The sequence below is a fragment of the Micropterus dolomieu genome, linkage group LG03, assembly GCF_021292245.1.
Source record: "Micropterus dolomieu isolate WLL.071019.BEF.003 ecotype Adirondacks linkage group LG03, ASM2129224v1, whole genome shotgun sequence".
NCBI classification, from domain to species: Eukaryota; Metazoa; Chordata; class Actinopteri; order Centrarchiformes; family Centrarchidae; genus Micropterus; species Micropterus dolomieu.
In genome coordinates, this window is record NC_060152.1 from 723,510 (window position 1) to 734,434 (window position 10,925).

The following is a 10,925-nucleotide window of genomic DNA, read 5'->3' on the forward strand; positions in this document are numbered from 1 at the left end:
ATATAAAGTAGTGAGCGTACAGCTTGTATAACAGTGTAAATTTGCTGTTCCCTCAAAATAACACATCACACAGCTGTTAATGTATAAACTGCTGGCAATAACAGTGAGGACACCCCTAAGTGAAAATGTCCAAATTGGGCCAAAGTGTCTATATTTTGTGTGGCCACCATTATTTTCCAGCACTGCCTTAACCCTCTTGGGTATGGAGTTCACCAGAGCTTCACAGGTTGCCGCTGGAGTCCTCTTCCTCTCCTCCATGACGACATCACGGAGCTGGTGGATGTTAGAGACTTTGCGCTCCTCCACCTTCCGTTTGAGGACGCCCCACAGATGCTCAGTAGGGTTCAGGTCTGGAGACATGCTCGACCTCACCCTCGACCTTTACCCTCAGCTTCTTTAGCGAGGCAGGGGTCGTCTTGGAGGTGGGTTTGGGTTCGTTATCATGTTGTCCACAGGGAGGGGGTCATGCTCTGCTTCAGTATGTCACAGTACATGTTGGCATTCATGGTTCCCTCGATGACCTGTAGCTCCCCAGTGCCGGCAGCACTCGTGCAGCCCCAGACCAGGACACTCCCACCACCATGCTTGACTGTAGGCAAGACACACTTGTCTTTGTACTCCTCACCTGTTTGCCGCCACACACGCTTGACAACATCTGAACCAAATAAGTTTATCTAGGTCTCAGCAGACCACAGGACATGGTTCCAGTAATCCATGTCCTTAGTCTGCTTGTCTTCAGCAAACTGTTTGCGGGCTTTCTTGTGCATGAACTTTAGAAACGGCTTCCTTCTGGGACGACAGCCATGCAGACCAGTTTGATGCAGTGTGCGGCGTCTGGTCTGAGCCCTGACAGGCTGATGCTGGCAGCACTCATGCAAATGTAAATGCTCCGTATTTGTATAGCGCCTTTCTAGTCTTTTCGACCACTCAAAGCGCTTTTGCACTACATCTGCATTCACCATTCACTCACATTCATACACTGAGCCTAAGTGCTCAAACATAGACTAACATTCACACACTGGTGGAACAGCCACCAGGGGCAATTCGGGTTCAGTATCTTGCCCAAGGACACTTCAACATAGGGCTGGGCAATAAAACAATAATCCTCAGTAACAATATAATGTTCAAATATATTGTCAATAAATATTTGGTTTAATTCATTTGAATCACAAACAATTTAGCACTTAATTTTTCTATTAAAAAATATTTATTTTGTTGCAAAAAAGAGGCCTGAAAAAAGATTAACTAATCATATTTGTTGAAAAAGATTTTATCATAATAGTTTTGAATGTTCCACCTCAGATTTGTGAAGTGATTCACTGTTTGGCATCAAGTGTTTGTCACATTCTGACCATAAAGAAAAGTTTAACCACACAATTATCTGGTTTCTTCAGTTTTCACTCAGGATCAAAATCTGCCTTTAAACTTGAAAGAAATAAAGAATTTGACATTTATCGTGATAATTATCGATATCGAATGCTATGAAATGTTTTTATTGTGATAACATTTTTGGCCATATCGCCCAGCCCTACTTCAACATGCAGCCTGAAGGAGCCGGGGATTTAACCACCGACCTTCCTATTAACGGGCAACCTGCTCTGCCTCCTGAGCGCCCCATTCACACCTGAGACCTTGTAACACTAATGAGACACATGACACCTGGAAGGGAAAATGGCTAATTGGGCCCAATTTGGACATTTTCACTTGGGGGTGACCTCACTGTTGTTGCCAGCGGTTTAGACATTAATGGCTATTCACTTTTGTGAGATACTGTATATTGAGTACATAAAAACACTTACAAATGTTTGTAACACAGACTACACACAGAGTATATCTAATGAAAACTCACTACACCAGTATCTTGCGATCTAAGACTCTAGTCTATCAACATGACCTGTGTGGAATGTTGTCTGTGCAGAGGCATTTTGGACTAGATGGCAGAGGAGGCTACTGCAGACAGGTGGAAAGGACCATGGAGAGAGAAGTGGCCAGGGGTCTTATGTCCCCCACAGAGTTTCACTGTAAAAGGGCTGAAATGATGGAGTCTCTGGCCTTAGGGGTTGATGATGGCAGAACCAGAACTCAAGGTATGTTTTAGCAGGTCCTGCAGCCACAATCCTACGCAAGCAAATTTTAATTACAATTTCAATTTTGTCTTCCAAAAATTCTAAAAAAATAAGTTAATGAGATAAAACAAATATTGTGCTGCATGCTGTTTCACAATGACACTCGTTTTGTCATGTGTTATAAATCCAGCGCACCCTTTCCTGCAAGGCGCCCCCCGTCCCTCCCTAAAGGCCCAAATGAGCACTGTTGAACTGCTGCTGGAATGTACTTGTTGAATGTAACTTATTTCACATGCACTCCTTTCACTTCTCTGTCTAGGTGTGGTCAGAGCCTTATATGAATACTACCAGACTGAATGCAAAGACTGTGTCCATGTGTGGCTGAGTGCTGACACCGACCACTTCTGCTCCTCAGCAGGGGACAAAGGCTGGGGCTGTGGATACAGAAACTTCCAGATGCTCCTCTCCTCTCTACACAGAATAGATACATATGCTCTCATCCTACAAGGTGCACAATAACACAGAGATCATAAAACAGGGAGGCTTTATATATAGAAATATACTTAAATATAGTAGAAATGAACGGCTCTCTGTAACATAAGCTTCACAGAGAACTAGCCATTTGCTAGTTCTCTGTGCAGTTGAAGTAAATATGAGATTTCTGATCTTTATTGAAGTTTTGCCACAATATTTTTATAGTTGCAAGGAACAGTATAGTTGGGAAGCAGGAGGAGCTGCTTTTTCCATCAATTTGCCGAATGGCTCTAAATATCATGTTACCCATGAGCCTTTCTCACTGTTGCTATGGAGAAGAAAGCAGTCAGAGGTGTAAATCAGAGCTGTAGCAAATTCAAAACACTTTGTTGTTGCAGTTGGGAACCAAACACTTAGTCATATTGCAGAATTCATAAAAAAAAAAGTCCAAATGTGTATAATTTCAGATTGTATCAGTTTTGAAAGTAGAATGTTTTACTTTTGTTTTTAAGTTCATAAAAAGCAGAGCAGTATCAATTTTCTGTTACATTGTATGTGATTCACTGCTGAATTATTTTATAAAAAAAGGATGATGATGATTTAAACACTCTTTTTATTTTACCCTTGGTAAGTGGCCATGGTCGAGGAAAAAAACACAGCTCACAGCCTTAACTGAGGTTCTGGAGCTATAGACTATCAGACTTGAGTGACACGCGTCGGGCCTGCCATCAGGAGATGCAGCTATGAATTATCACACGTTTTGGACTCCGAGTTAAACATCACTTCCTGTGTCTCCTATGTGACATTAGATCAAGTGATGATTGTAATACAGAGCTTACTTCCTGTTGCCAGTAGGTGGCACTATGACTTTTTGAATTTTGGTATGTAGGTGTGTTCAGGGTGGGACTGTTATCAATCATGTAAAACTTGGTACGGTATGTGAGGATTGTACACTGAAGGCACAAAGTCTGTTTAAGTGCAGAGCCTGTAAAACGGCAAAAATTACCGTTACATCAAAAATGATTTATGTGCGAAGTTTTGTGAGTTCTTTAGGAAGAATAAAAAAAAAAAAAAGATTTCCTTCAGTTCCAGTAGGGTCCTTGCAAGTTTCGGATTGGGCCCTAAAAATTATCTGCACACTCAAACCTGTAAAAAAATCTTACAAAAATCAGGTATCAAGTGAATACAGCATAAGAACGAAACGAACATCATTGGATTAGCCTTGATGCAGAACACTTGTCTATCAATTGTGTGGTTAAAGCTCTGGTTATGATGGACTACAAGTTAAAGACACAATGTCTATAGAGACAGTCGAAACACTAAGCACATCAAATATGCAAAATTCACAATATACACAACAAGAGAATATGCAAATATAGAGGTAAATGCTGTTTAAGCACAGGCTCCAGCCAGCATAAACATAGAGCGTATAGAATCTAATACTCACTGAGCAGCTCTCATATACAGAATAATGAACTCTGTTATATGAAGCTATGATGACAGTGTATCAGTTCTTCGGTAGTTTTCCTCCTGTAGGATTGTTGAGAGTTGTAGGGTGGACTTCTGTCCTAAAACAGACCGATCACTGAGAAGAAATTCAATTCAGTTTTATTTATATAGCGCCAAATCACAACAACAGTTATCTCACAGCGCTTTTCATAAAAGAGCAGGTCTAGACCGTACTCTATGATGTTATTTACAGAAGCCCAACAGTTCCCACCAAGAGCAGCACTAGGCAACAGAGGCAAGGAAAAACTTCCTTTTAAGAGGCAGAAACCTCGAGCAGAACCATGGCTCAGGGTGGGCGGCCATCTGCCTCGACCGGTTGGGGGTGAGAGAGAGAGAGAGAGAGAGAGCAAGAGAGGAACAGAGAGAGACAGAGAGAGAGGGGAGGGAGGCAGCCTACACAATATACACACAGAGGTACAGACAGTAAAGGTGATGTTGCTAAAGACTAAATGAAAAATGGTACAGATATTTATAGTAGTGTTAATGATAACAATCGTAATGTTAATGATTATAATAACAATAATAATAATATAAATAAATATAAAAATAATAAGAAAGTGAGCCAAGACGACAGATGACAAATGTCATCTAACAACTGTCATAAAGTTTTGTGTTTTTGTTTCCTCCAGGTCTACACCTGTACACATTTCAGTTCCTTCCATTTACTTGATGCTTTCCTTCTCCAGACAAAGCAGTGCCTAGTATCCCTCAGGTGCAGATTATGATTGAGGCAGCTTGGAAAGAAGGACTGGATCCACAAGGTGCCTCCCACTTCAATCAGCGGCTGCAGGGAACGCGAGCCTGGATTGGAGCCACAGAGATCTTCACCCTCCTCATCTCTATGGGAATCAGGCGAGCACTAAACTCTTAGTGTGCTAAAGCACATAACCTTAGGCTGCAGAATGCTACATTTACAACTGTTGAATTGTTCACAGCAAAACATCAGAAATCAATGCCATGCCAATATATCATCATGAAGGTCTTCAGCTTTTTCTGAGACAGTTTTGAGATGAATCAGATCAATATCAGTACATCAATGTCTAAAACATGTCATTTCCTGTTGCCAGAAGGTGGCCCAATGACTAAATATTTGCCTGTAAACGTCTTTAGGATGAGACTTTTATCAAACGTGAAATATGGGACAGATTTGACCATGTCCAGTCCATTTAGATTATACTTCTGTTTTCATGGTGAAACATCAAAATTCAACGCCATGCCTTGGACACACCGATTGATTAATCAAAAAAAGCTTCGTAATTTACCGTCACAAGGCTTTGTAGATGGCACTGCCCACATTTGGAGTCAATCAGAACTAAACTCTAGGAGGAGTTTGTTAAAGTATGAAGCTTGTAAAAAATCAAAAATGTAATTCAATCCAAAATGGCTGATATCCTGTGGGTTTGGGGTATGGGTTGTGCTACTCACAGCGGTCGCTGTTCGGGCCCTAATAATTGTTAGTCGTTAGTTATTTAATAATTGTATGTCATTTTGTTCACACTGTAAAAACTAAATTGTCACACAAACTATATGTGGCCATTTAGCGGGTAAGCCAGGTGGATTTTTACATAAAACAATCTTTCCTTAGCCATTTGGGAGTAAGCAAACTTGAAAAGGAGGCAGTATCACTTTAGATTAACAGATTATATACCATAAACAGATATTTCTACTACAATGTGCCTGCTAAGCAGGTTTGGGCTTGGCCAGTACCTGGATGGGAGACCTCTTGTGAACACTAAGTTGCTGCTAGAAGAGGTGTTTGTGGGCCAGTAGGAGGCGGTCTTCCCTCCGGTCGTAACAATAAGATCCCAACGCCCCAGTGCAGTGATGGGGACACTGTGCTGTAGGAGATGCCGTCCTTCGGATGAAACGTTAAACGGAGGTCCTGACTCACTGTGTTCATCAAAGATCATGGCAAAATTCCCAACCTGGCTTTCACCATCTGGCCATCTAATCATCATCATCTAACGGAATTTTCAAGCAGTTACAAACTGTCCGTAAAAAAAAAATCCAGAGCTTTTTGTGTCTAATTTTCTTAGTTTTGACCTTAGTTTTAGTTTTTTGTTGTGACTTTGAGTTTTCATAAAGCTGGACTGGGTAACACTAAGTCTTGTGCTGTATGTATTTCCAGTGCCCGCATCATCGACTTCCACCAGCCAACGGGCCCAGGTGGCACCCACCTGTGCCTGTTTGACTGGGTGAAGCAGTACTTCTGTCAGTCCAGCAGGAGCAGCAGACTGCCTCCCAGACTCATCCACACCTCCCTGCCCCCTCTTTACCTGCAGCACCAAGGTACACAGTAACAGCACCTGCCATATTGCTTCATCACACAGTAGCTGAACAGGATAGATGCATGTATGTGTTTCTGAATGGTTGACACATCTTGAAAGGACCGTTGTTTTACAACCATGGTCCAGTGTGTTAGTGCCCCTGGTGGGACACTAAATAATACAGTCTGTATTTTGGAAGTTCGTGGCTGAGGTCTGCTCTGTTAAAGTCCCCGAGAACAATGATCAGGGAGTCTGGATGTTTTTACTCCATGTTACTGTTCTGGTTGGGCCAGGTGCAGTAACGCCTCACTAACACAGGCCTGGGATGGGAAATAAAGGAGAAAAACTCAGAGTGAATAAAGTGGTTTACGGTTAATGAATAAAGTGAGAACTACATGATTTGATCCCAGAGAGCTCCATTACACAGTCCACTTGGACGAGATTAAATCCTTGCAGATAAAGTGAGCTGTCCAGGATGTCCTCGCTGGCCCAGGTTTCAGTGAAGCACAGGGCGGCAGATCTGTAAAAGTCTGTATTTGTTCTGTTGAGAAGCAGCAGTTCATCCATCTTGTTGGCCAGAGAGAGACATTTCAGAGTGTGTTGACAGGAGCGCAAGATTTTACTTTAACAAGAGAGTATTAAAATACTCCTTTGTCTGTTTTATTATTTATTTAATTATGTATTGATTTGTCACCGGGCCGGACAGGGGGGCAGACACGGGGATGGGCGGGCACAAACAGACAGCACAGAGAAAGGACAAGACCTGTAAGAGAAGGGGGATGGAAGGTGGGGACAACAGGGAAAAGCTGTGGGAAACACCAATTGCAGAAAGCAACGAAACCTGCAATAGAACAGAGAGGGGGGCTTGGGGAGGAGAAAAACAACAACAACAAACAAACACAAACAAAAACAAACAATAAAAATAATAATAATAGTAAAAGACAACCAGCCGAACAGCAGCAATAAACAGCTGACATAGTAAGACAACTAAGAGAAAAATGAAAACAAGAAACAGTCACGCACAAGAGAGTCCAATATTTAAGAGTTCTACTCTGGTATATGTGACTGAGAGACATGGCAGAAAACAGAACAAAAACACAAAAAGTACTAGGGAACAGAGTACAGAGGCGGTTATCTGCCTATTGTTATGCACCAACATACCAAAGCAAATTCCTTGTATGTGTTGTAAAACTTGGCAATAAAGCTTATTTTAATTCTGATTGTGACATCTGTGTGTAGTGGAAACATTTTCTCTTCTCCGAGACGAGTTGAGGAACAAATTATTTAATCAGGCTGTTAGTTTCATGCTGATAATCAACTTTATGAGGTTAGAATGAGGGTTACTAGAGTGAAAATAATACAGTGACTCATGTCTCAAAAGTAGTGTTGGTATTTGCTGTTACACCACGTGTAAAATGTACTGAATAAATATCTACAAACGTAAATATATATCAGTGCTAAAATCTTTAAATTAATGGTCTGTATTTGTACAGTGCCTTTCTAGTATTTCTGACCACTCAAAGCACTTTACACTACATCACATTCACCCGCTGATGAGTAGAGGCTAAGGAAATTAACTTATTCACACACCGATGGATATGCCACCGGGAGCTATTTGGGGTTTAGTGTCTTGCCCAAAGACACCTCTACTTGCAGACCAGGGGATCGAACCACCGACCTTCTGGCTAGTGGACGGCCGCCAAAATGTTGAGTGGTTTATTAAATGCACCACAAAATAGCTGAAACTGAAGATAAATGATAGGTAGGTAGGTGGATTTATTTTGTCACAACATAATAAACGTAATAACCCAGTTATATACAGTAGAGTTTGTAACTCCCTTCTACTACGACAATATACATTAATATAGAACCATACTGCTGGTTCCACCCCGAGACAAGGTACTTGAGTTTTGTATTTTTGGGTCACTGTAGTTGTTACCAAACATCACTCAAACAAGTGTATTTGTTAGGGACTATTTTCAGCGGTGGATGAATCCACGTGGCGCTCTAGTGAGTCTGTGGGGCAGCAGGATGGTGTGTGAGTCAGAAATAACTACAGTGTGTGTGTTCATGGTTATCCTTCATCAGCATGAACCCGGTGCAGCAGTGAGGCTCACTGATGGGTTTTAATAGTTTCTGGACAACACGGAAGAGGCGGCATCAGGCTGTGATACACACACACAGGACTTGTTAGTAGATACACTCTCTGTTGGCTTGGTTCAGCACATGAGATTTCTGGCCAGTAAGAAAAATATAGACTTATCTGAGCCTGGATTTGAACTTCTCTCTCTAGCTCTCTTTTTTCATTTATTACCCACTTTTCATGTGAACAACTGAGTGCAACACTGTGAATGTCTTTCAGGAGTGTGAAAACATATTTACGTCATGTTATCCCCTCCTTTCAACTATATCACCCTGTCTCTGTGACGGCCAGTGTTTCATCCCACCTTCGGGTGTGACCTTCTAAACACCATGGCCTTCTTTTTGAGCAGTATTGTCCACCTGGTCCCCCTCTCTTCACCCTGTGTCCTCTGGCAGGTCACAGCCGCTCTATAGTGGGCTTGGAGCAAAAGAAGAACGGGAGTCTGTGCCTCCTGCTTCTGGATCCTGGCTCCTCAGTTTTCGACACCAGGACGCTGTCGAGCAAGGGCACCGTTTCCACAGCCATCCGCCACATCAGAAAGTTCCCTGGTAGCCTGAAGCACAAACAGTACCAGCTTGTGGCAGTGCAAGGCGTGTTGTCTGCTGAGGAGAAACAGGTGAGCCATGGGACAGAAGTTTGTGTACGTGGCTGATTGGCTGAAAGCCGGGCTGAGGTTTAGAATGAAATGTGATTTTACTTTTGTTGACTGAACAAGATTCAGTTCAGGCCTGTGAGGTACTCCAGCTTAAGATCATTTTGACTCCTGCAGTGTTCTTCCTTCAATGTGACGTCATCATGAGTCATTAACCAAACTAAGACCTTGTATACAGTAATTAAATTAGATGTTTGAAGAAGTGTGCAGACTATGAGTAAGTGTTAAATAAATTGCTCTATATCTGTATCTGAGCACTCTTATTTGTTTTACAGATTAGCATCTTGAACTCCAGGACATTAAGCGCTGAAAGGATCCCATGAACAGACTTCATCGCTTCTTGTTCTTTTATTGTGAACATATGTCTGATTTCAGACTTCAGGAACTATTTAATATTGTCATTTGCTAATAAATTTTATATATTTTTTTAAATACACTGTTTTCCATGCTGTTATTTACTTATGTGTGAGAGAGGAAATGAAGCAGAATGATACTGACTGTCCTCACTGAACCCAGCCCAACAAGAAACATGCAAAACCCATATCAAGGTTAATTTATCCCTCATTTTACACACTCTGCTGCACAATGAAATGTTAGTTGTAGCCTCTTCATGCTTCACACACACAGAATAAATAAAAATATAATATATATATATACACACACACACACACGTGCTGGTCATATAATTAGAATCATCAAAAAGTTGATTTATTTCAGTAATTCCATTCAAAAAGTGAAACTTGGATATTATATTCATTTATTACACACAAACTGATATAATTCAAATGCTTATTTCATTTAATTGTGATGATTAAAACTGACAACTAATGAAAATCCCAAATTCAGTATCTCCGAAAATTAGAATATTACTTAAGACCAATACATAAAAAGGCTTTTTATAAATGTTGCCAACTGAAAAGTATGAACGTGAAAAGTATGAGCATGTACAGCACTCAATACTTAGTTGGGGCTCCTTTTGCCTGAATTACTGCAGCAATGCGGCGTGGCATGGAGTCCATCAGTCTGTGGCACTGCTCAGGTGTTATGAGAGCCCAGGTTGCTCTGATAGTGGCCTTCAGCTCTTCTGCATTGTTGGGTCTGGCGTATCGCATCTTCCTCTTCACAATACCCCATAGATTTTCTATAGGGTTAAGGTCAGGCGAGTTTGCTGGCCAACTAAGAACAGGGATACCATGGTCCTTAAACCAGGTGCTGGTAGCTTTGGCACTGTGTGCAGGTGCCAAGTCCTGTTGGAAAATGAAATCTGCATCTCCACGTTGGTCAGCAGCAGGAAGCATGAAGTGCTCTAAAACTTCCTGGTAGACGGCTGCGTTGACCTTGGACCTCAGAAAACACAGTGGACCAACACCAGCAGATGACATGGCACCCCAAACCATCACTGACTGTGGAAACTTTACACTGGACTTCAAGCAACGTGGATTCTGTGCCTCTCCTCTCTTCCTCCAGACTCTGGGACCTTGATTTCCAAAGGAAATGCAAAATTTACTTTTATCAGAGAACATAACTTTGGACCACTCAGCAGCAGTCCAGTCCTTTTTGTCTTCAGCCCAGGCGAGACGCTTCTGACGCTGTGTCTTGTTCAAGAGTGGCTCGACACAAGGAATGCGACAGCTGAAACCCATGTCCTGCATACGTCTGTGCGTGGTGGTTCTTGAAGCACTGACTCCAGCTGCAGTCCACTCTTTGTGAATCTCCCCCACATTTTTGAATGGGTTTTGTTTCACAATCCTCTCCAGGGTGCGGTTATCACTATTGCTTGTACACTTTTTTCTACCACATCTTTTCCTTCCCTT

At 41.9% G+C, this 10,925-nt stretch overlaps 1 protein-coding gene across 3 annotated transcripts in view; it reads left to right on the top strand.

Annotated features, from left to right (window-relative positions):
- LOC123968718 (zinc finger containing ubiquitin peptidase 1) overlaps positions 1 to 9,543 on the top strand; it is a 26,990-nt gene extending 17,447 nt beyond the window's left edge. For 2 of the 3 annotated variants that reach the window (XM_046045631.1, XM_046045632.1), the window contains exons 6-11: positions 1,919 to 2,087; positions 2,386 to 2,574; positions 4,736 to 4,901; positions 6,178 to 6,338; positions 8,855 to 9,075; positions 9,387 to 9,543. In XM_046045631.1, the coding sequence (XP_045901587.1) occupies positions 1,919 to 2,087; positions 2,386 to 2,574; positions 4,736 to 4,901; positions 6,178 to 6,338; positions 8,855 to 9,075; positions 9,387 to 9,434 (954 nt within the window). In that variant the 3' untranslated portion in view covers positions 9,435 to 9,543. The remainder of the gene's footprint in view (positions 1 to 1,918; positions 2,088 to 2,385; positions 2,575 to 4,735; positions 4,902 to 6,177; positions 6,339 to 8,854; positions 9,076 to 9,386) is intronic. The other variant, XM_046045633.1, reaches the window with a different exon arrangement.
- Positions 9,544 to 10,925: the final 1,382 nt, after the last annotated feature.